At 40.4% G+C, this 26244-nt stretch overlaps 1 protein-coding gene across 6 annotated transcripts in view; it reads left to right on the forward strand.

Annotated features, from left to right (window-relative positions):
* TOM1L1 (target of myb1 like 1 membrane trafficking protein) overlaps positions 1-26244 on the forward strand; it is a 43015-nt gene that overhangs the window by 13951 nt on the left and 2820 nt on the right. The window contains exons 8-15 of one of the 6 annotated variants that reach the window (XR_001795287.3): positions 865-981; positions 10453-10586; positions 15875-15935; positions 16301-16516; positions 17703-17799; positions 21611-21662; positions 24124-24229; positions 24616-24697. Coding sequence is in view for 1 of the 6 variants with exons in the window: in XM_017349129.3 (XP_017204618.2) it covers positions 865-981; positions 10453-10586; positions 15875-15935; positions 16301-16418; positions 17703-17799; positions 21611-21662; positions 24124-24229; positions 24616-24697 (767 nt within the window). In the remaining 5 variants the exon portion in view is untranslated. Of the gene's footprint in view, positions 1-864; positions 982-10452; positions 10587-15874; positions 15936-16300; positions 16517-17702; positions 17800-21578; positions 21663-24123; positions 24230-24615; positions 24698-26244 lie in introns of those variants that run through there. The other 5 variants (XR_007911488.2, XM_017349129.3, XR_011383520.1 and 2 more) reach the window with 5 other exon arrangements.

A 26244-nucleotide genomic window follows, 5' to 3' on the forward strand; every position in this document is an offset into this window, starting at 1 on the left:
CAGGGGCCTTTGTTCTTGGGCAATCTGCTGCTGCTTTCCCAGGTGCTTTAGCAGGGAACTGGATCAGAAGCAGAGCATCTGGAACTCAAACTGGCACTCTGATATGGGATGCCAGCCTTGCAGGTAGCAGCATAACCCATTGTGCCACAGCATCACTGCCAGTTTTGAGAATTTTAAAGTTATTCTTGACTGTTGGCAACAAACTACTCAGGATAGCATTTGGTATTCTGTGCAGGTTCTTAGAACCTTCTCCTACTAACTACCTATTGCCTTCCATCTCCATATTGCTTCTAATCTTTTCTCCCTTCATTTTTTAGTTTTTAAAAAAGATTTGTTTACTTAAAAGACAGAGTTACAGAGAGAAAGGAAGAGACAGATTTTCTATCTGCTGATTCTCTCCCCAAATGTCTGCAACTATTGGGGCAGAGCCAGGTCAGAGCTGGGAGCCTAGAACTCCATCTGGGTCTTCCACATGGGTAGTGGGAGCCCAAGCTCTTGGGCCATCTTCCACTGCCTTCCCAAGTGCCTTTTTAGGGAACTGGATCAGAAGTGGAGCAGCCAGGACTAGAACCAGTACTCACATGAGATTCTGGTGTCGCAGATGGCAGCTTAACCCGCTGTGTCACAGTGCCAACCCCTTTGCCCTTAATTTGTAACTTTCTGAAAACATATTTGGATGTTTATCTCAATTCCTTTAGACAGATTATACATTGGTAAAATAAGTATATGTGTATTTATATACTTAACATACAAGTTTGTATATATTAACTTTTGCAAGTTACAACAAATGTTCCCTGAGAGGAGGAAGCAAAGTAGCCATTAATTGTGTGTCATACTGACTGCTGATTGTGTTGCTCTCTACAGATTGGAAAATTGCACAGTGAATTGGATATGGTGAAAATGAATGTGAGAGTGATGTTCGACATATTGTTGGAGAATACTCCTGGATCTGAAAATCAAGAAGACGTAGAACTTCTGCAGGTGTAGTATGATTTCAAGGACAATCAGTCTAAGTGTCCTGCAAACTTACTCTCTAACCTTTGAGCTTTGAGATGGAAGACACTTGAGTATCACCTAATCTCTCCTCCGACACCTTGACTTCAGTCCAGTTCTAAAGTTAAAAAGTTCCAGGAATGACTTTATCCGAATTGCAGTAGATATAGTACTTACCCTTTTCCAACAAATGCTTTAATTTACAGCACTGGTCATATTCCATATAAAAATCGCCTCTGTATCCATCCACTCAGCAGAGATGTTGAATTACTAGGATGTTGCAAGGGATAAAGAAAGGAGGAGGAGGTATCCTAGTTATTAAGAACATATGTCTGGGGACCAAGGTTGATTTCTAAACAGCAAACATAATAAAGCATTATGAAAGCTAGTGTACAAAAATTTCTGTGATGGGATCATAAGGAGTGACAAAGAAAGGTAAGGACTGTAGGTTTGGATGGAGGCAGTTCTCAAGCTGAGGAGGCACGAAGTGCACAGGGAGGGGATTGGCACCTGTGTGAACAGGTGAAACCATGAGCCCATAGTTTTTCCATACCTTGTTCTTTGTCTGGACATAATTTACGTTGCTCTTCTTTCTGCTATTTTATCAATTTTAAATTTTAATATTTATTAATTTTTCAGACGGGGGAAAAATCAGTTTCTAAGTCCCTTTCTTTCCAAACAAGTTGAGAAACTCACTGTATTTTTACTTGGTTTTGTTTTACCCACATCTCATGGTGGCATAGCTTTCCTTTAACTTCTTAGATTATTAATGAGTCTTGCTCATATCTTATTTGGAAAACAAAGAAGTTTTGCAAAAGTTTCTTCAGTACTTTTTTTATATCACATCTATATTCTGAAATTATTTTTTTCTTCCCTAAAATATGTATATTTGCTAGTGCTAAACTTTGAGTGTTTGCATACCATAAAATGCTGTTAAAAACTATTTAAGTAGATTCAGAATTCTAGGAACAAAATTATTTTCTTCAAGTTCTTCAAAGATATGGCTCCATTATATTTTATAACCAATGGTGCTGATGAGAAGCCTGATAACTGATAGGATTCTGATTATTTTTTAGCATTTATTGATTTATTTTCATCTATTCAAAAGAGAGAGAAAGAGTAAGAGATAAGTAGAAGGAGAGAGAGAGAGAGAGAATGAGAGTGAGTTTGAACTTCCATCTGCTGGTTCACTCCCCAAATGCCCACAACAGCCGGAGCTGAGCCAGGCTAGAGCCAGGATAGGCTGAAGGACTCCATGCAGGTCTCTCTTGTTAGTGGCAGGGACCCGGGCATGTGAGCCCTCACCTGCTACCTCCCCAGATGCTTTAGCAGAAAGTGGATCAGGAGTGGAGTATCTCCGACAGGGGATGTGGGCGCCCAAGTGGCGGCTTAACCAGCTGTGCCACAACGCCCACCCCTGATTTTTGATTCTTGCTCCTTTGTTTTTTAGTCCTTCTTCTTCTGCTGTTGCTTATACTTGTGATTTGTCTTTACCCTATATTTGTGAAGTTTCACTGGATCACTGTGTTGCATATTTGTATGTGTCCTTTCTTTATGCTGTTTATCAATTGCTAACCCTTTTGCCCTATCAATCTATGTGTATTTTTAACTGTAGAAAAAAAAGAAGCTGTAAGGTTTTTTTCAAAAATTGTTTTAAAGTATTTGTTTTTAAGTAAAAATACACTGAAAAGCTAGAAATCACTTCTCAAACTGTAACTCTATAAGCCTATACTGAGAAACCATTGTGAACTTAGATTTTTTTTAGTTTAAAAAATTTGTATTTAACCGAAATCAAGATTTTTCTACAAATTATACCTCTTTCTACAAAGTTTAGAAGCCATCACAGAATTATGTGACATTAAACCACGTTAAGAGTGATCACACATCACAGTAAGAGTATTTTGCGCTTAAGAAACAATGTGCAGTATCTCCTTTTCAGACTTTCACCCTAGATTTCAACTGTAAACACACAGATTAGTCTTAGTCATTCATATTGATGTAGTAGATTGATGACATAAATGACTAATTTATACTGTCATAATTGCAAAATGGCAAAAGGCAATCTTTACAAATGCCTAAAAAATTGTTTTAAATAAAAGGCAGCCAGCATTGCCCTCCTTTTCTGCAAAAATGAATTTTCTTCCCCTCCTTCTTCACCCACTTTGAGGTGATATATACGTCTTCAGGAACTCCATGCCACTAGCCGCCCACTATTCACTTATATGAGGGGGTATCTCTCATGTGTGTAGGAACAAGAAGAGGATTTAAAAGCGCAACCGGGGAACATAAAGTTTCAGATGAGGTGTGAGCTAATCTCTACAGGTTATTGACCTTTATGGCAATGCATTGATCAGCTGGCGTAAGGGAGGCATTGAAAGGACATACGTGGAGAGACTACATTCCAGATGGATTTCAGAAAGATCCTTTGGTGGCACCGAGATGACAAATTCTGAGGAAGCAAGACAAGACTCCAGGAAACAGTAGGCACTTGTCTTAGGATAGGTCTTCTGTGGTGTTCTGTAGGTATAAACTGGCAACCCTGGTCAAATAAATTTGCAAAACCAATTACCGATAATTCTCTTGAAGGTTCAGGAAGTTCATTGGTATGGTAAAAACCCCAAGGTCTTTGTTTAACCTAACGTGTACAAAATTACTTGATCAAAGAATCACCATATACAGAGAAGCTGTTTAAGTAATCTACAGAACATCAGAGTAGTATGCCTTGAGAAATAAGTCAATATTTTGGGTCAGTTGCTTTTGTGTATTATTTTTAGAATATTTTAATTGAAAGCATTCTGTTGTATCATTTGGCTGAGGATTCGTGAGATTCTTAGCTTTGGGCAACTCATTATCATAATTGAATTTAGTTTCTGTGTGTATAAAATGAAGAGCCCAAATGATACTTGGTACACAAAAGTAATATGAAATATTTTCTATTTAGATAGGTGAGTGAAAGGAAAGTTAATCACTAAAGGTCACACATAGTAATCTTTGAAAAAAAATCCACAGTTGGAGGCTTATAGGTAGGGCTTTTGTAACCCATAATGCTAATAATTATTTTAAATAACTTTAAAAATTAAATATCAAAGGAACAGAGTATGTGGCACATGATGTTTTTCAAAAGTGATCACACAGTATTTCTAATTCCACACAGTCTTCTCAGGCCCTTCAGAGCTCTAAAGGGTAGTGATTTATGACTTCTCCCTCGCATTCTCATCCATCTGTGGTTAACAGTCCTGCAGTAAAAATGTACACTATACATTCCACTTAAATGTGTGAATCTAGTTTTACATTTTGTTCCATCAAGATGGAAATGTCTTTTTGTCTCATTGTGGTTGGGTGCAGATGTCTGGTTGCATTTTGTAAGGCTAATGCTAATTTGCTAGTTGCTATTTTATTGCCAGAGCTTGAGGCTGTGTGTTGTCTTGACTAGTATAGCAATTTAAGTTATAAATCAACATTAGACTACTATTCATGGCCAATTCAAGTTGAATGGGTTCTGCCATTAAATCAACTTATTTATAGTGGTTATTGAAGATGTAACTTTATTTTTCTTTCTCTACTTTTTATTAGTAACACAAAGATCTGGTATGTTATTGATAACTATTTGAAGTTTTTAAAATCTAAATAACTCCACTATAGCCATTGTAACATATTGTGGAGAAATTTTCAGAGGAGAAAAGGAGAAAGAGCCTATCTGATTTAGGGCTCTAAAAATGAAACCAGTAGACTGTGGAAAAGCAAAAATGATTCTTTAGTTTGCACTTTCTTAAAGGTTTCATCATAGGTGGCTGAACCATTCAGATCAATAGAATGAGGACCCCCAGGTAATGCTCCCTCCCTGCCTGGCCGCCCTCGTGTAACTGCAGGCAGCCTTGGAGATTTCTGCACGAGCCAGTGTCGTCACTGCAGAGTGGGCAGCGACATGGGAGGCAGAATCCCAAGGGAAGAGTGTGTGCAGAGGGCAGCCTTGAGAGCAGCCACCCCTTTGGTGGAAGGAGTGAGGGGAAGAAGTATCCAGATCTCATTCCCTTCCTTTCCTTGTCTTTTCTGCCAGCTCACCCTGTTGACTGAACCCAATCAGCAGGGGACGTGCAGGCCAGCTTCTGGGGCACAGAGTGGGACAGAAAGTGTGGCCAGTGGATCTGAAGGGCAAAACAAAGGTGTCCAGCACATAGCAAAAGCCTCCACTCAAAGAATTTCTCTGCTCTTTTTGCAACTATCCTTTCCCAGTGACCACAGTCTTGTCATACTATTCGTTAACATTAAAACCAGTCTGTGTTCTGGGAACCTCCTTTTGTTTTATCTGTGCTTACTTTCGAGCAGCAGTTCAGTTTATTTGGAACCCGCTCCTTGTCTGTTTCCTTCCCTCTGAAACTCAGTCTATTTACCTGGAATCCCCTCGCGGTTCTTCTAGTCCATGTTGAACAACAAGGTTCTGAAGCCCTACTAATTTTCAAGGCCTGTTGCTCTTTGTTAGTCTCTTAGCCATACAACTGTTTTGTGTAGTAAGCTCCTTTCCCCACCAATGTGCTCCTAGTGGACGTTGGACTTCCTTAGAGGTGGACGTTGGATTTCTCTTGCTGCGGTACAGCTTGCTGATTCTGAGGCTGTTTCCCATACTTGCTTTCTTGGCATTGTTTGCTTGGTTTTGTATCCTTTTTGCTCTTCCATGGGGAGCAGGCTTTCCCTGGTACCTCTTATGTTAGTCTTTCTTACCTTAGTTTTTGGCCAGCCCCAGAAAGACAGTGAAAGAAGAGAATGTTGTAGGAAAAGTCACGCTGCCCTGACCCCTCTCGTTGTCTTTTCCGCTGCCCTGACCCCTCTCGTTGTCTTTTCCATTCAGAAACTTGTAAGAGTGGAAGAGACTTTGGGTGGCATTGATTCCATCTTCCTTTGCAGGCGAGGCTGCAGATTCAGAAAGGGGATGGTTTGCCCTCACCGTGGCAAGTGACGAGCTGGAGTGAGAGCCTCACTCTCCTGAACTTGTGTTGTGTCCACTATACCGATTTGTTCCTCATTTTGTACCTAGGACTGAGTTTCTAGTATAAATGGCTAACCTGTTGTCTCATCTCAGGATCTATTAGCTCTTGGTGGAGTTTGGTAGCAATGTGAAGGCATAAACAAATCTTATGCTTTGAAGTCCGTCACGGTACTTCATAAGTCCACGTGTATTTAAAACACGCTCTACACCCTGAACGAGCTCATTAAACATGTGCTGATTAGCTCGATGTTCTTTGTTGAATAATTAGTGACTTTGGACCAAAGGAATTGGTAAAGACAAAGGCACGAGGGAAATAAAATGTTGACAGTATTTAGTTGGAAAAAGAGTCAGAAGTCTAGCAAGTTAATGATCTTCTTGAGGAGTATGTTGAAAGTCGATTTATCATTCAGCCGAGGTCTGTGTAAGGAACAAAGACCTTGAGTATGCAGAGCTGAGAAATGGCCCGAGTTAGAGTGGGGGAGGCAGTTTTTATTTTTGAACAGATAAATTCTCTCTTTTTTTTTTTTTTTAATTGGATTTGAAAGGCAGAGTAACAGAGAGGGAGGGACAGAAGCAGAGGCAGAGAGACATCTTCCATCTGCTGGTTCACTTCCCAAATGGCTGCAACAGCTGGAACTGGGCCAATCCAAAGCCCAGGAGTTTGTTCTGGGTCTCCCACGTGGATGCAGGGACCCAAGCACTTGGGCCATCTTCTGCTGCTTTCCCAGTGCATCAGCAGGGAGCTGGATCAGAAGTGGAGTAGCCAGAACTGGAACCGGTGCCCATATGGGATCCTTCACTGCAAACAGTGGCTTTATGCCCTGTGCCACTGCACTGACCCCTCTCGACCTCTTATAGTCTGGATAAGAATTCCAGGGAGAGAGGGAATATGTTCTGGCCTGATATTAGGGATATTGCCACACAGATTCTAGAGAAGGTTTCAATCCAACACATTTTTTTCTTTCTTTCTTTCTTTCTTTCTTTCTGTCTGTCTGTCTGTCTTTCTGTCTGTCTTTCTGTCTGTCTGTCTGTCTGTCTTTCTTTCTGTCTTTCTTTCTCTCTCTCTTTCTCTCTCTCTTTCTCTCTCTCTTTCTTTCTCTCTTTCTCTCTCTCTCCTTCTCTCCTTCTCTCCTTCTCTCCTTCTCTCCTTCTCTCCTTCTCTCCTTCTCTCCTTCTCTCCTTCTCTCCTTCTCTCCTTCTCTCCTTCTCTCTTTCTTTCTTTCTTTCTTTCTCAGAGTTAGAGACAGAGAGAAAGGTCTTCCTTCCGTTGGTTCACCCCCGAAATGGCCGCTACATGGCTGGCGCTGTGCTGATCAGGAGCCAGGTGCTTCTTCCTGGTCTCCCATGTGGGTGCAGGGCCCAAGCACTTGGCCCATCCTCCACTGCCCTCCCGGGCCACAGCAGAGAGCTGGACTGGAAGAAGAGCAACCAGAACAGAACCGGCGCCCCAACCGGGACAAGAACCCAGGGTGCCAGAGCCGCAGGCAGAGGATTAGCCTAGTGAGCCACGGCGCTGGCAATCCAACACATTTCTTCCTGGTTTTACTTTCTCAAGGAAGATCTTGAAGCATTTTCCTTTTTCTTTTCATTGTTTTGCTCTGTGTTTGTGAACATTGGATGAACATGGTTGGAGTTGCAAATGCAGAGGAGTGTCCTTCCTTAATTTCTGAGTGCTTTGTGGAAGAATAGGAGCCATCTCACTGTAGGAAGTGAAGCTTTTATTGACCTTTTTTTTTGTTTTGCCTGGTGTCTGTTAAATTTAATATACAATTCCCTTTAACTTAGAAGCTTTCCTTGGCTTGACTGTGTTATGAAAGCAGGCGATTGCAGGGGCTCTGTGATGGACACGTGCACCAGCAGCTGTTATTCTGTGTTTTGACTTGTTCCCTAAATCCACAGCCCTGCATGTGCTTGTAATGGGGACCTCTGACCCATTCTTTTTGTCCATGGTGCTTGATCTGTGCTGTTTCCAGGTGGCATAGCCTTCCTCCGAGACAGACATCAATTGTAAAGATCAGAGTGGGCTGGCTTTTGAAGAGGCTTTTCACATTCTGCTCTGCAAACCTGCTGAGAGATGAAGGCTTCCTTTGATGTTTTCATTCCATCTGTCTGTTGAAAGGGCAAGAGGCGGGTCTTCATGGGACCCGGGGCTATTGATGCTGGCTGCAAATTCATTTCAAATTCATTTCTACATTTCTGTGCAGGCATCTAATAGCCACTGTATTTCCTTGATCTTGACCTTGCTGTAGCAGGGTTGCTGGTGAGCAACAAGAGAAACAATTTCTGTGCAGTCTCTAAAGCAAGAACAAAGGGAAAGTTACGGTTCATCAGGGTGTTACATTAAATGCCATTAGTTCTTTCTTCTGCATGATTTTGGGTCCGGGTTAATAATGCAGATATTGGAAGATAAAGAAAGCTATCTAATGAACTTCTAGTGACAGCTACTCAGCATCCATTATACATTTATTAACTACCCACTGTATACCAGACCCCATGGGGTTTCAATTACACCATTTCCTGTAGCCCTACAAAATAGTTGTTAACCTTGTGTTATAGATGAAACAAAGCAAAACCTAAGGTTAAATTTTAGCCTTATTTCTTTAAATTCCATATGGAATGTGTAAGGGGAGATGCCTATGGTTACTGAGTCCAAAGTCATTTCTCTTTGCATTATATCTGGGTCCTTAAGTGAGCAAAATCTAGCCTGCCACCTGCCTTTGTTTTAATAGAACTTGGCCACACCTATTCATGTACATATTTCCTAGGGTTGCTTTCAGGCTGAGATAACAGAATTGAGTGGCTGCAAGGTAGACTAGATGACACACAGAAAAGAAAATATTTGATATCTAGAGCAGTAAGAAACACTTCTGTACCTCTGCACTATGCATTGCTGGGAGGGGCCATATCATTAGCACATAGGACAGCTTTTCTGGCTGCACATTTCAAGTAGAAAAGCCCAAAGTCTGCCATCTCTTGGTCTGCCTCACCTTTTTATTTATTTGAAAGAGTTTCAGAGAGGTAGAGGTAGAGCCAGAGAGAGAGAGAGAGAGAGAGAGGTCTTCCATCTGCTAATTCACTCCCCAAATGGCCACAATGGCCAGAGCTGAGCTGATCCAAAGCCAGGAGCCCAAGAGCTTCCTTCGGGTCTCCCACATCAGTGCAGAGGCCTAAGCACTTGGGCCATCTTCTACTGCTTTCCCAGGCCATAGCAGAGAGCTGGATCAGAAGTGGAGCAGCTGGGATTCAATCCAGCACCCATATGGGATGCTGGCACTGCAGGCCGGGGTTTAACCCGCTGTGCCACAGTGCCGGCCACCACCTTTTTAACTTCTAAATATTTATGTTATAATTCTGTGGAGATATGGCCTTTTACCTCTGAGTCTAAATGCTGGCTCATGATAGTGTGATTTATTTACTTAGTGATTTTTTGCTGTGACTATTGTAATAGATTGAGATTCTAAATGGCTGCATGAAGCATAAATTTTTCAGCAAGCATTTCTTAAGGAGAAAAAGTCAGATAACATAATTGTGTGTTTAAGAAAGCTTGTTCCTTTCCTTTTGAAAGGAGAAATGTCCCTTTGTTTTTGACTGATGTCAATATCCTGTTACTCCTATTATAGGGAAAATTTCTAGCCAAGATGGCATTGAGGCGGTATTACCAAAGTTTTAGAGGCTTGCTAGTTGTAAGGCAGTAATTTTTCAAATGTCACTATACATAAGAAACAGTTTTGGGTGTTTTCCAAAAATAAATGTAGATTCTGGGCCTCTCAACCCCAAAGATTCTGAATTAGTTAATTTGCTATATATATATTCCTGATGCTTACGAGAAAAAGCCAGTTTGGGGGGGTAGAGTCATGTTCACTGACTATATAGGATTCTGTATAATCCAAATAAGGGTATTGTCCATGACTAATTTTTAAAACCTAGTCCAGTGTACCTTGGAATAGCACATAACTGTAAACTTTAAAATTTTAAGTACAACATAACAGGAACTAAAATTGTGCCCCTGTAAATATATTTTAACAAATTCTTCCAATACCACTAAAACTGACAATAACGTTTTATGTTTATGCTTTATAGACATCCTCGTTACACAGATCTTATTGGATTTTTATGGCAACCCTTAAGGTAGACATGGAAAGTATTATAATTTTCATTTTTCAATGAGAAAACAGATTTAGAAAACAAGCAATGATTTTCCCCCAACACAACATGCAGTACCTCTGGTTTCTAGTTCAGTGTTACTTTCCATGTACCATATGGTCTTCATGATGCCTATTTTGATTTTTAGAGGAAAATATCTCTGTGTATTTTATGTTGATGGTAGGAAGTATGAGATGCTCGTAGTTATGTGTTCGTACTGTGGTAACCTCCCATAAGAGACTTGGAGTGGCAGTGATCCCAGGTGTGTGGAGATGGATGTGTCAGGTGTCTGTAAAGCATGGAAGAAGAAACCTCTCTCCCTTCTTTGACAGAAACTTTATAAGACAAGTCGGGAGATGCATAAGAGAATCATGGATCTACTTGTGGTGGTGGAAAATGAAGATGTAACTATTGAGCTAATTCAAGTAAATGAGGATTTGAATAATGCCATCCTTGGATATGAGAGGTGAGAAGGTGATGTACCCTCTTTGACCCTCTTCTGAATTTAATTTTACCACCAGTTACTAAGCATTCTTACCAGGATGCCTACAAAGGAACACTTTTTCCAGCTCTTTTCTCAAGGGAGTGGTATCAGCCTTTTGAATGGGACAATTTTCCCTTGTGTGGTTGCTACTCACAAATTGCCAGAGGTATTTCTCCCAGTTAAGGTCACAATTTCTAAGACTCATTTATTTATTTTAAAGAGTTACAGAGAGATAAGGAAATAGAGAGAGAGAGAAATCTTCCATTTGCTAGTTCACTCCCCAGATGGCCACAACAACCAGGGCTGGACCAGGCCTAAATCAGAAGCCAGGCACCTCATCTGGGTCTCTGAGCTTTCCCAGGTCATTAACAGGAAACTGGATCAGAAGTAGAGCAGCTGGGACATAGACCAGTGGTGAAGGCCTTACCCCCTACACCACAACACTGGTACCAAGGTCACATTTCTTATAGGCACTGTTTCTGTTGAGAATTACTGGGAATGTTTAATTGCACAGTGGCTATATTTCTAACCAACTGATGAAGAATGAGAACATTCGAACAAAAGTGAAACAAATGAACAGACCTAGATGCAAATCTGATGATTTTGGATAAGTTACATAAATTTTTTTTTAACACTTAGGGGTTTTTTTTTCCCTAAGAAAGTCACACCTATTTGTAAATGTTGGTTTTTCAGATTGGTTTGTTTGCTTGCCTGCTTGCTTTTTTAGAATTAAAAAAGGTAATGTACAGAAATATCCAAAGTAAGCAACAGGGATATTAATGGGAGACTGAGCAAGATGTTCCTGAATGAACAGTGGGTCACAGAAGAAATCTAAAGGAAAATCAAATTCCTGAAAATGAATGAAGATGACAACACAACATATCAAAACATGAGATATAGTGAAAGCAGTATTAAGAAGGAAGTTTATAGCAATTAGTGCTTGCATCAAGAAACTGGAAAGGCATCAGATAAATGATTAACAATTCATCTCAAGCACCTAGAAAAACAAGAACAAACCTAACCCAAAATTAGTAACAGGAAAGAAATAATTCAAATGAGAGAAGTAATAAGCAAATTGAAATAACAAAGATAAAAAAAAATCAGTGAAATGAAGATTTGCTTTTTGAAAAACAGAATTGCTACACCATTGGCCCAACTAACCAACCAAAAAAAAAAAAGGACCCAAATTAATAAAATCAGAGATGATAAAAAGACATGTTACAATGGATACCACAGAAATAAAAGAATCATCAAGAATCACTACAAACAGCTATATGCCAGCAAATTGGAAAATCTACAAGAAATAACTAGATTTCTGGACATATCCAGTCTATCAAAATTGAGTCATGAAGACATAGAAAACCTAAATAGACCAATAACCAAATGTAAATTCCATCAGTAATAAAGACCTTCTCAACAAAGAAAAGCTCAGAACCAAATGGCTTCACTGCTGAATTCTACCAAATCTTTAAAGAACTAATTCCAGTGTTTATTACAGCTCAGTTCCTAATAGCTAAGATAGAGAATCAACCCAAATGCCCATCAACTGATGAATAGATAAAGAAAATGTGATAGATACACAATATGGAATACTACTCAGCCACAAAATGAAACCCTATCTTTTGCAACAAAGTGTATACAACTGAAACCATTATGCTTAGTGAAATAAGCTGGTCCCCAAAAGACATGTTTTGTTTTTCCCTGATTTGACATGTTTTCCCTGATTTGTGGTAATTAATATACAGAGCACAACAAAATGTATATGAATGAAATTGACATTTTGAGATATGATTATTCTTTAAAGCCCTTGTCTATACTCTTGAGGTACAGTGGTTTTTCTACTTACTACTTGTTGAATTCTTTATTTGGTGGAGGGTTAAGGGTCCAGCATTTTGGCATAGTAGGTAAAGCCACTGCCTGCAATGCTGGCATCCCAAATGGGCAGCACTTCTTGTCCCGGGTGCTCTACTTTCAATCCAGTTCCCTATTAATGTGCATGGGAAAGCAGTGGAAGATGACCCAAGTACTTGGGCCCCTGCCACCCATGTGGGACACCAGGAAAAAACTGGTTCCTGGCTTCAGTCTGGCCCAGCCCTGGCTGTTGTGGCTATCTAGGGAGTGAACCAGGGAATGGAAGGTATCTCTCACTTGCTCGCTCTCACTCGCTCTCTCTCCTTCTTGCTCTAGCTCTGCTTTTAAGTAAATAAAATAAATCTTCAAAAAAGTATACCGTTGTAAAATTAAAAGAAAAAATAGGAAGGAGGAGGGAGAATAGGGTGAGAAAAGTCATTATGCTCATAAATCTGTATATATGAAATTTGTACACCTTACATAAATAAAAAATAATAAAACAAAAATAAAAATGTTTTAAAGGACAAAAACAATGAGTGTCAATTTGCTGGCATTCTAATATTTCATTAATCCATTTAATTTATTGACTTGTTTTTATCTATTCATTATGAATGAAACAGGAGAATCATTGAAATGAAGTCAGTGGCTATTCAATGGTAGTTTGTTTTCTTCCCTGTATTATATTTACTGCCTATTAGGGATAGCTGCCGTTCATCGGAAACAATGACAAGGCATTGACTGATGGCGTGAGCCCAGTGGCCAGAAACCACCAAATGAATGCACAGCCCTTGCCCTTTGTTTTCTGTGATATATATCTTTGTAAGCAGAAAGATATCCAAGGAAAATTCCCACATGATTTTCAGTTCAGTGCTGCCTTCTGGTTTTCATTTTGGAGAATTCTGTTGAAAACCGTAAGACCGCTGCCTCAAGACTTCCCCTGAGGGGGAATATGTACTTATGTGGCCTAACTATCAGAGCATTGGATGACTTCTGTGAACAGCTCACTCTGATTCAGCTTGGAGCATGTGTACCAAAGTGACAGCAGGAAATCACGTGATTCAAATGCTCACGTCTAGAATTCAGAGACAAAGTCTTGCTTCTAGAGAAGGTGCTAGTCTGGTGTTTCAGTCTTCTGTGATTGTTATGGCAAATGACTGCAAACCTAGTGGCTTAAAACAACACAAATTTATTATTACAAGATGATAAATTACTAAGTTTCATGAATCAGGAGTCAGGGTAACACTGGCCTAAATTCGAAGTACCCATAGTGCTGAATCTTTTGGGGCCTCTGGTGGAGAATTTACCCTTTTAACATTTACATTTCCAGAGACTGCCTATTTTCCTTGGCTCCTGTCCCCTGTCTTTCATCTTCAAAGCCAGCAATGTCTAGTAGTTCTTTGTCCACTGTATCACTCTTGCTTCTCCCTCTACTTCTCTCTTCTGTATTTAAGGATATTTTTGACTACATTGGGCTGATCTGTACAGTCTAAGATAATCCTCCCACTCAAGTTCAGCACACTAGCCAACTTCACTTTGTTTACAACATTTATTTCCCCCTTTCCCATGTACCCTGACGCATGCACTGGCTCTGCCCACTAGAATGTGAAGGGGCCATTTTTCTGCCTATCAGAATCTGCCCTCTGGCCCCAAAAGATTCACATGCATCCCACTTGCAAAACACGTTCCCCTATTCCGTCATTCCCGGAAGTTTTCACTCATCTTATCAAGGAAGTAGTGCAAATAAGAAAGTTGAAGTTTGGTAATTCTAGGCTTTATCTGGGAATGCTGTTCATACCCAGCACATAACTGATTGACATGCAAGAAGTCAATGCTATAAGTAGTTGGAATTTCAGAACATGTGTTTTGTGATAATCCTTAAGCCTGATGCATGTTCAGATTCAGTATAAGCATTTAGACTTTAGGGTTTAAGCTTATGGTGTCAATATGTCGTAATAGTAATACTTGCAATAGATTTCTGAAGGCAACTCAATTTTCAAAGCATTCCCACATTCATCTGTTTTAATAGTAATATACTGTCCAATAATAGTTCATTATCTGTCTATACTTGCCCCTAAAAATAACTTCCTAAGGAAATGATTCCAGTGTTATTCCTTTTTAGCAGATAGAGAGCTGAGTTCGGGAAGTCATACCCCTGGTTATGTAGCTAATAGGTAGTAATGCTGACCTTGAACTTCTGTCTTAGACTTCACTAGTGTTTTACATCTATACTGTTTAACAGTTCCTCTTTTACCTCAGCGGTTAAGTGACGAAAAAAAGAGTAAAAGATCAATATTCTGAAGGTATCAGAGTCTAGAAGAATAAAGAAAACAGGCTGGCTTTGTAGCATAGCAGATTAAGCCACCACCTGTAGCACCAGCATCCCATATAGGCGCTGGTTCGTGTCCTGGCTGCTCCATTTCTGATCCAGCTCCCTGCTAATGTGCCTAGAAAAGCAATGGAAGATGGCCCAAGTGCTTGGACCCCTACCACTCATGTGTTAGATCGGGAAGAAGCTCCTGGATCTCTCTCTTTCCCACTCTCTCTATAACTCCGCCTTTCAAATAAAATAAAACTTAAAAAAAGAAGAATGAGGATAAACAATAAAAATATTGTATTTTAATTTTTATGGAAAATTATGATGGCAAAGTCAAAAACAACTGAAGTAACTGGTTGAAGTTGTTATAGATTCATGAGGTAAATATTAAAATTATACTTCTCATTAAGTAGAAAAGTGTAACATATTGATATCAGGATACAGAATTATGTAAAGCTTAATTTCAACTAAGTTTTAAAATAGATTCATTTATAGAAGAAACACTGGGGCTGGCACTGTGGTGCAATAGGTTAATCCTCTGCCTACAGCCCCGGCATCCCATATGGGCACCGGTTCTAGTCCTGGCTGCTCCTCTTCCAATCCAGCACTCTGCTATGGCCTGGGAAAGCAGTAGAAGATGGCCCAAGTGCATGGGCCCCTGCACCTACATGGGAGACTCGGAAGAAGCTCCTGACTCTTGGCTTCAGATCAGCTCAGCTCCGGCTGTTGTATCCATTTGGGGAGTGAACCAGCGGATGGAAAACCGCTCTCTCTCTCTCTCTCTCTCTCTCTCTCTCTGTTTTGCCCTCTCACTGTCTGTAACTCTACCTCTCAAATAAATAAAACCTTAAAAAAAGAAAGAAAAATTACATCTTAATAGTGTTAATTTCTGGCTGATGGGATTATTAATTTTTCAAAAATATTTTTAGTTTTCTATAAGTATTAACACTCAAAATTGGGAGAAAATTATTAAAAGTATTTTACTGGGAATTAAATGATAGGCTAATTATTTCATTCTTAAATATTTGCATACTAATAATTGCTAAATTTTGTGACATTTTCATATCTTTGTATTTAAATACTTTTATTTTGCTAATGCCAACAGGTTTACTCGAAATCAGCAAAGGATTTTAGAGCAAAATAGAAACCAGGAGGAAGCCACCAATGTAAGTGATTAGAAATGTTATAAATGTTCGTATCACATATGTAAGAAGCAAGGCTACCCTAAAACAGTTTTCAGCAGAGAAATGCATTGACATTTTGATGTGATTTTGGTGGTAAAGAGTATCTGCTGTAAAAACTCAATGTTACTAAGTTTTTGTTCAGAGGTCATAAGATTCCTGAGTATGGAAGCCAAGTAGGTAGTGAGATGAGGTTTAGTTTATTATTGACTGTTGAATGAAGACTGCTTCCTCAGAATGCATCCTAGTAACAGTCTTCCTGTCTACAATTAAAGGCCATAGTGAAAAAGCCACTATCGACCACCTGACATGTGTTCTCCAAGTTCTGTTTTTGTTTGCTCTGTTTGCAGGCTACCAGTGAGCCTTCCGCTCCATCTTGTGATCTCCTGGACCTCAGTCCCAGTCCCCCGATGCCTGGGGCCCCTCTGGGAGAACTCAACACCGTGAACGCTCAGCTTTCAGACTTAAGTAAATAAGCACTTGGGCCTTTTCAGACCAGCAGAAGAACTTGATGTGAAGCATTTCTCCTTGGTCTCATGATTAAATGCCGTCTGAGAAGGACTGAAGTCAGTTTGACCAGAGTACTATAACAGGAGATGTAATTACTTGTTAGCATATGGTTGGGTTGAAGCAGGTGCAGGGATGGGACATTTCTGGGATAGCAGGTCCTTGGAGCTCATCCTACTGGCTTAGAGCCTCAGGAATTCAGCTGGCTTGCTTTGTTGAGTTTGGTGGCCAGTACTCTTAAGTCTACTCTGAACTCATACACTTTTATCATTGTTTTTTTCTACTGTGCCATGGCATCAGGTAAGGAAATCTTTGATGCAGGTGAACACATTGAGGATTTTAAAGGCATGATCGATGTGCGGGTGAAATGTAAGGTGGAAAAATGCCAGCTTTAGAGCTAATGAAGTTCCAGTTGACGTCTTCTGAGCCCCCTAACCTCTGAGACTTTCTTACCTTATAAAAGGGGAACCATGGTTGTTGTAGAGTTTATATGAAAGTAAATGAAGTAGTTAAAAATGCATTGCAGGTTAGGCATCACCTATATTATCTAATTTACTGGTTACCTTCTACTATCCTTATTCCTAAGAACAATTAGCAAATTACAAAACGAGGATAGAGGATAGTAGAAAATGGTGAGATCCAGCAGTTTAACAAAATTGAAAACAGTTTGCTTTTCTCTCATCATCTCTTGTTATCTGCTGTTTCCAGAGTAAAATACGACCCTGCACTAGAGATTTTCTGATGGCCAGGTTCCCTAGTTCTAAAATACTGCCTAGTTGCTTATGTGGGCCAGTGGTGTGGGTAGAATCACTTACATTATAGTTTCCTTAGATGTTAGGAATTTTCAGAGGGAAGAAATAGCATTCCCATAGCTGTGTTTCATTTCAGATTATGGGAAGTTAATAGCTTCTAGGTGAGGACAGAACCCTGTCTGTACCATAAATTTTTACCCTTGGCTGGGCAGGACAAGGCATGTTAAATCCTTCCCACTGTGGATCAGCTTGGAATTTCAGAAAACCCAGAACAGTGCTGTTTATCAGGAAATGTCTTTTACTTTCTCCCTAACTGCTACAAATGATACTTTTCAATTTCCTTTAGAGGAAATCTCATGATTTTATGGTGACAGAAATATTTACATTCATGTCTTTAAATTTGGCTTTTTGTTTGCCTTTTGTTGTTGAAAATCCAGCCTAACAGCTGACTGAACAGTGTTTGAAATCCAAGCAAGTCCATTTTATGTTCTAGGTCTCAACTTTGTAAATCCTGCTGTAACAAACAACTTGAAACCCAGTTTTCATCCAGAGGTGAATTTGTCAGCCTTTGAAAATACAGAAATGCCCATGTAAGTATGTCAGTAGCATGCAGAACTCATACTATGATGTTCTATTTCTTATATCTAAGAATATATGAGAGAATAAAGTAGAGACTTAATAATCAGACAGATCTGAGTTAGAATTTCAGCTCTCCTCCCAACTTGCCTCATGGCCTAGGGTAAGGTACTTAGCCACATTAAATCTCCATTTTTTTCTTCTAAGAATGCTTCCAAGGATTCTTTCAGTCTCAGGAGGTACTGTCTATAGAACGCCTAATAGAACCCTTAGTACATAACAAACTCAATACATTATATGTTATTTTCTTTAACGGGGAGTAGGGAAATAGGAGAACTACAATGGCAAAGGAAGAAGGAAAATGGGGTTCATAATTCTTGAGAAGTAGCCACACCAGTTACAATAGCATCTGCTTAGTACTTTACTTAGATATTTTTGCTTATTTTAGGTAATCTTAGCAAAAGTTCTTGGGTCGATGCTGTTATGATTCCTATTGTACAAGAGAAAAGACTGGACCTTATGGGAACAGAGCTTGCCCAAGATCATGTAGCCAGTGAGTAGCAAGTCTGAACTGAGAATTCACCAAAGAAAGAAATATTAATGACCCATTAACATATCCCATGATGATCAACAGTATAGCAAGAGAAACTTAAATGAAGCCACAAGACTTGTGTGTGTGTGCTTACTTCTCATATTGGCAACAGTCTGATTGTTTGATAACATTCTTTGATAAGACAGATTCTGTTGAAAAATTATACCAGTCTTAAGAGGGACAAGTGGCAGCATCTTTTAAAATTATAAAATTATTGGGGCTGGTGCTGTGGCACAGCAGGTTAAAGCCATGACCTGGAGTGCCAGCATCCCGTGTGGGCCGGTTCAAGATCCGGTGGCTCCACTTCCCATCCAGCTCTTTGATAATGGCCTGGGAAAGCAGTGGAAGATGGCCCAAGTCCTTGGGTCTCCATGTGAGAGACCCAGAAGAAGCTCCTGGCTCCTGGCTTTGTATCATGCCAGCTCCCACTGTTGCATCCATTTGGGGAGTGAACCAGAGGATGGACTATGTCTCTGTGTCTCTATCTCTCTGTAACTCTGCCTTTCAAATTAATAAAATAAACCTTTAAAAAAATTATGAAATCATTGACCATTAAACTTGAAACTTTATTTCTAGGAATTTATGCAGCATTTGTACAAAATTAAGTGTATAATTTTTTAAAATTGTTTCTATTTTATTTATTTGAGAGATAGAATTACAGTTAGAGAAAGGGAGAAACAGAGAGAAAGGTCTACCTGATCCAAAGCAGGGCACCAGGAGCCTCTTCCATGTCTCCCAAACATGCAGGGGCCCAAAGATTTGGGCTGTCTTCTACTGCTTACCGAGGCCATTAGCAGAGCTGAATCAGAAGAGCAGCCAGGACACAAACCGGCACTCGTATGGCATGCCATTGCCACGGGCAGAAGCTTAGCATACTATGCCACAGTGCTGGCCCCTGTATAATTTTTCTTTAAGCCATTTTAAGCAATAGCAAGTGGGTAGAAACAACCAAGTATCCATCAGTTGAGGCCTGATTAAATAAATATCCGTACAATGTATTAGTGCACATTTGAGGGGCAAGTAGACTTTTTATGTGAGGGACAGTCAATAATATGTTTATTGTTGAATGGGAAAGAAAGGTACACAGCAGTGTGTGTATACTGTATTGCATCTATATAATAAAATGGAAAGCAAAAATATATATTAACATTTGCCTCTATTCACATACAGAAGTACAAGAAGGATACAGAAGGAACTAAAAAGAAGCGTGGTTATAACTAAGTTCAGCGAAGGCAGACTAGAGTAAATGTAGGGAAAAATAAAAGGTGGATTTGCCTGTGGTAAAGCTCATACTGTCTTTTTCTTCTTGTAAATTATGTGTTTTATGGTATCAGCTATATATTGCCATGATTCAGATATCAAAACTATGAAAAGGTGTATACAGACAGTCCTTATCTCATCCTCTCTTGATACTTCCCTCTCCTTCTGTAAATACTTTCTGTGTTTACAAGGCGGGGAGGGGAGAATGAGAAAGAAGATTCAAAGTGAGAAGTAAAAAGAGCAAAAAATAAATAAAAGCCAAACCACTGTGTAATGGAATTCCGAAGAGGAGAAAGGAAAGGTTCCTATATTTGGAAATGAGAGGGTGTGATTGGCTATCTGAGGAAACATTAAATCATTGAATCATTACCTGGGATTGATTACCAGTCTTGACCACGCCCAGTAGAAGTAAATATTCAGTGAAGGCAGATTCTAGGGACATTGTTTCATAAGGAATGTAGGTCAGAGGAGCTGTCTCTGTTTTCCTGTTATCCTGCTCATCTTGTTGGGTAATATGAGAAAGAATGAGTAATGTGGACTAATTTGCATTACAACAAATGTCTCTCTTAGAAATCTAATTCTAGATAATAGCTGTTTATTTTCATCTGTAATCCAGTAAATCTCATTCTTTAATGTGCATAAAATCACTTGGTGGATTGTTTAAAAGTCTCTTAGTTCTCCTTCATGTGAGAATTTCGTCTTTGTTCCTAAGGAATATTTCCACTGAATGTAGAATTCTGGGTCCCAGTTCTTTCCTTTCCCACAGTGCTACAATAACAGGCTGTTCTACTCTCTTCTAACCCATGTGGTTCCTAATGAGTCTCTACACTGGCTTTAGTTGCTGATGTCCACAGATCCTGTGCTGTGTGCTCTGGCTGCTTTAAAGGATTTTTCCTTTTTCCTTTTTTTTTTTTTTTTGACCATAGGATCTGGGCATGGATTTATTTAGTTTATTCCTTCTGGGATTGGCTGAGATCATTAGTTTCCTGTGGATTCCATAACGAACAAACTGAGAGGTTCAAAGCCGCGGAAGTTTATTTTTCCGCAGGTCTGGGATTTAGCAGACACACATGACTCAGGGGAGAATATCTTCCCTGCCTCTTCCAGATGCAGGAGACTGATGGGTTTTCCTTGGCTTCCTTGGCTTAGCCACATCATTCCAACTTCTACCTCCACCTTCGCCTGGCCTTCTCCTCTGTGTGCCTCAAATCCCCTTCTGCTATTGTCTTTCGAGTCCATTTGTTATTGGATTGGGCCTACCCAGATAATGCAGAAAGATGACCTTTTGTTAAGATTCTTAGTTATATCTCAAAGACCCTTTTCCAAAGCTGCTGCCATCCACAGGTTCTGGGAGTAAGCACATGGACATATCTTTCTGGGGGTTGGGTGGGGTGCAGAACACCATTTAACATACTACAAAGAATTTCTTGAATATTTGTGTTTATGTTTTTCTACAAACTTGTGACCTTTTCCACCTTTATTTCTGTAGATGTATTTTTCTTCAGCACTACACTTTTTTGCTGTCCCTCAAATAGTTTTTCCTCACATTCATCCCAGCTTTTATGACTGGTTGGAGAGACAGGGTCAAGTGTGTCTACTCCATGTTATGCAAACCAGAACCCTTCCGGCTTCCTTCTCAATGACCTCTTCTCTGCACGGCTTCCCGTGGAAACAAGGAGGTGATAGCTACGCTGATGGAAAGACTGAAAGCTCTGTCCTCATTGATGTGCACACTCCTGGGTCCCAGGGCCACCTGCCAGGAAACCGTGCTTTATGTCTTTTCTCCCTTTGGGATTTGGGCATCAAGACCTGTAGGCACTTAAACAAGATGGCAGTTGTTACATTCAAGTAACACTTCTGTGCGTTCTGCAGGTGTGTTTGAGGTTCTGGTTCTAGGCCAGGAAAATCATCTTACTTTCTGCATTTGTGTTCTCACTGTAGGGTAATCATGCTGTGTTATCACACTATCCTAGGTTTGCCCAAAGGACCCGCCAAAACCTCGCCTCAAGTCATACATATGATAACGTAAGTATCCATTGCCCTCTCCTGGCACCTAGTCTGCAGATTGTCATGGCCAAGTCAAAGAACTGCTGGTCATTAACTCTCCTGTTCTGGTCAGCTTTTCTTCAGTGTTTTGACTTCAGCCTTTGTTGGGAATTTTATCTCCTTTTTCATCTTTCTTAGACATGAAGTCTCACTTTGGTTAGAAAAATGATTCAAGATCACACTTCCCTGAGAGTTGCTGTTCATATTTCATGTTTTCACTTTCTTTCCTCCTGGCCTCCCTGGCTGACTTCAGACAGGCCCTCATCCTGACCACTCTGGACTTAGCTCTTGTGCAGGGCACCTGAGACTTCCATGCTATTAATCTAGTGCTGCAGCTCTGAGCCTTTGTCCTACCTGACTCACCAGCATGGGATAAAATCACTTCTACCTTGCGCACACGTGGCTTTCAGATACCACTGCCTTGCTTCCTCTCTTGTCTCACTTCTGCTGCCTCTGCATTTGCTCTGCTGGCCCTTTTTTCCTCTACTTAATTTTCCACGTGGGAGACCCCAGGGCTCAGGCTTCAGACTTCCCTATCTACATTGATGACCCCTGTGGTCTTTTGGTTGACAATGTACTGACAACGTACAAGCTTCTGTCTCCAGGCTAGACGCCTTCCCTAAATTCGGAACTCTTAGAGCCACTTTCCATTTACTGTCTCCTCCTGGTTTATTGCCTGGCCCTTACCCCATCCTGCTCGGCTTGCATACTTCCTGTCTCAGAAACTGGCCACTGTACTCTCACAGTTGCTTGGGTTAAAAACCTGGGGTGATTGCGCTTGGCCAATACCTTCTCTCCTTTTGCTTTTAACTCATGTCCCTTATCCAGCCACATCACAGCCTCTGAAGGGTTGCCCTGTTTCAGCCTTTGCTCCCTCCCCTCCATCTCAGTCTGTTCTTAAAATAGAAACCTGGGCAGCCTTTTTAAAAAGTCCTACAATGTCACTCATCTGCTCTATAACCACCTATGATTTTCTTCTCTTCCTTGCTCCATGTTTGCCCAGATCAGTGCTAAAATGCTGATCTGGCTGGCTGTACCTGTTAGACTACAGCTTCACTGCTTGTCTCCCTAGCCTGGCTAACACTGCTCCAACCACACTGGCCATCCCAAGTCAGAGCCAGTGACCCTGTGTCCTCACTGATAGTCACAGGGCTCACTGCAGTCAGGGCCTGTCCCTGACCACCGCCTGTCCAGAACAGTGTCCCACCCCAGCCTCTCTCCTCTCCAGGACTCTGCATTTTTATTGTAATGGGAGCCATCTGCCTAACACATGTTAACTGTCTACTCCATGAGGGCAGAGTGGAGTTCTGGTATACATACTGCTTTATTAATGATGCCTGCCAGCTAAGAGGTGTCCAGGACTTACCAGTGGAAATGAAGAGGAAAAATAAAAGAAGAGCTGTTAATAATTAGGATTTAAATCTATATCCTATTAGCCCTGATTGATAGGTGTTACTGTGTGCCTCTCTGTAAAAAAAAAATATATATTTTTTTCCCCTTGTTCAAGGCTAAGATTGTATATACACAGTAAACATCAGAGAATCTGGATTGAGCCAGACAATCCTGCCTGTTTTTTAGAAGGAACATTTTTTTAAATTATTGTATTTGAGAAGCAGAGAGAGAGAGAGAGACAGAGACCTCCCATCCTCTGGTTTACTTCCCAAATGCTCAGAAGTCAGGAACTCTCATGTGGGTGGCAGGGACCCAACTACTTGAGCCATCAACTGCCTCCCTCAGTGCCCATTAGCAGGGAGTCGGAATCAGGCAGAGTGAGGAGCCAGACCCAGGCACCTGAGGTGGTGTGCAGGCATCCCAAGAGGTTTCTTAACTGCCAGGTCAAATGCTGATCCTACAACTTTTCTTAAGTTTTACATTTTATTTTTTTTATTTTTTTTTAGAGATTTATTTTATTTATTTGAAAGAGTTACAGAGAGAGGTAGAGACAGAGAGAGTCTTCCATCCGCTGGTTCACTCCCCAGATGGCCACAATGGCCAGAGCTGCACCAGTCCAAATCCAGGAGCCAGGAGCTTCCTCCGGGTCTCCCATGCAGGTGCAGAGGCCCAAGGACTTGGGCCATCTTCCACTGCTTTCCCAGGCCATAGCAGAGAGCTGGATTGGAAGAGGAGCAGCCAGGACTAGAACTGGCATCCATATGGGATGCTGGCACTTCAGGCCAGGGCTTTAACCCACTGCGCCACAGCGCCAGCCTCTTAAGTTTTACATTTTAAATGGGAAATGGGATGTAATGGGCATGAAAACAAAAAGAAAAGTAGTAAATTTATAAGTGATTATTACCTAAAAGACTTACTAGTACTTGTCCATATCAGCACATATGGTTCTTAGAGCAGTGCTACTTGGAAGCCCAGGAATCTTAGCAGTAAAAAGAAAGCAGAACTTAACGTGGAATGTTCATTTGAATAAGTGTTATGCTTTCTCCAGTTTCCAGAACACTCAAACTCAGTATTGCTACAGCCAGTTAGTCTACCGACCATTGCAGCAACACCCTCAAACCAGAAGCTACCATCCTTGCCCAGCAATCATCCAGGTACTGGGGACCTTACTGTTTGCATCAAATAAGGAAACTTAGGAGATCATATGCAAATTCCAGAAATTCACTGATAACTGAAAATAGAGGAGAAATTTGAAGAATTTGTTTGTATTTTTAAGCTACATGAAGTCACTTCAGGACTGATTCCATTATAACTGACATTAGGAGATTAAAATTTTTGTGTATTTTAAACACTAAGATTGTTGAACCTGGGATTCATATTGGAACATCAGTCTGTTCTTGTTGAGTTTATGTTGTTAGTTTGTTATACTGGAAGTCTAAATTAAAAATTAGAAAGTGAAAATAAATACTAGAGAATATTGTGTATACTCTCCAAAAAGCACAATGTGTGTATTTACTGGTCTCTTTTTTTTCACCTGAAGTGATGACAAAGAAAGATATCCAGACACCCAATTACTATGAGGTGATGGAGTTTGATCCCTTAGCTCCAGCCGTCACTACAGAGTAAGTCATTTACAAAGTGATTAATTTATTTTTTGTCTTTTTCCCTATGATAGCAAAACTAATGGGACTTGCTTATACATTTAACTTTGTTTAGGCCTTGGCTGAAATTGATAACCTTATTAAAAATGATTTATGGGGTTTTATGCTGGCTGTTACTCTTAATGGTCTTACTGCTCCCGGCTTTGTGACAAAAATAATAAATACCCTAGGATTGCATATTAAGAATTAAGCAGAAACAACACGTGCATTAGTGGATTCCTCACAGATGACGTGAGAAATGTTCAACGATTGGTGACATAAATTAGCAACTCATTGATGGAATATTTTAACTCTTCTTTGAGAACTGATCTAAAAGAGAACTACGTGAGAACTTTAAGACATCACTACAAATGACAACAGTGTAATTATAATGGATCAAAAAAAATTCATGTGAAAATTGTTTAACTTAAAAATCCTTTAAGCACTGTAGTTTCATATGGATCAGTAAATGTGAATAGTTAGGAGATAAAAGAATTGTTAGAGCTTGAATATACTTTGAGTGACTGAACATTACCCCCAGAATTGTTAAAAATTATTAAAACATACTTATGGAAATCATTGTTCAGAAACTGGCAGCCTGCAGGCTGTGTCTTATCCATAGTTTTCTTTGGGTTGACCTATGCAGAATTGAAAATGTGCGTTTTTAAAAACTGCAAACACTTAAAAACCGGGATATTTAAAGATTAAAAAAAAAAGTTAGTTCCTGATCTCTGGGCTGCTGTGGCAGCCCCAGGCCTGAATTTTTGCATGTCAGCAGTGGGCAATAGCCATCTCCTTTACACATGTGCTCTGCTTCCACCAGGCCCCACGTGACTCTCTGCATCTAGTCATTGCCCAGCATGTAAAAGCATTGGATGTTCTGATTTGTGGTTTGGATCCTCAGTGTAGGGGCGGGTATTTTGGCAGGGTTTTAAGCTACCCACATCTCCCATCAGAGTACCATTTAGAGTCCTGGCTTGGCTCCTATGCTTCGAATCCAGCTTCTTGCATAAATGTGCCTGGAAAGGCAACAGATGCAGGCCCAAGTACTTGGGCCCCAGCCACCCATGTGATAGACCTGGATGGAGTTCTTGGGCTCAGGCCTGGATGTTGTGGGCATTTGAGGGGTAAACCAGTAGATTACGAGATGAATCTCTCTTACTCTCTTTTTCCTACCCTCCCCCATTGATCTGCCTTTCAAATAAACAGATCTCAAAAAAGAGAAAGAATAAAGAAAATCCTCAATTTAGAGATTGGTTTTAGAATAATGTTTGAACACATCTTACTGGATTTAGGAGCCCATTAAATGCTTTTTCCCAACTCAGGATTGTGAAATTTCTTTAAGTTATTCTGCTTAACAAAGTAAACATATCGCTGAGTAGATTATTGGGTCATGAAACTGGTACTAAGGGCCAGCACTTCGGTGTAGCAGGTAAAGCTGTCACCTATAGCACTGGCATCCCATTTGAGTGCCAGTTCAAGTCCCAGCTGCTCCACTTCCGATTCAGCTCCCTGCTAATGCACCTGAA

The sequence above is a fragment of the Oryctolagus cuniculus genome, chromosome 17 (assembly GCF_964237555.1).
Source record: "Oryctolagus cuniculus chromosome 17, mOryCun1.1, whole genome shotgun sequence".
NCBI lineage: Eukaryota > Metazoa > Chordata > Mammalia > Lagomorpha > Leporidae > Oryctolagus > Oryctolagus cuniculus.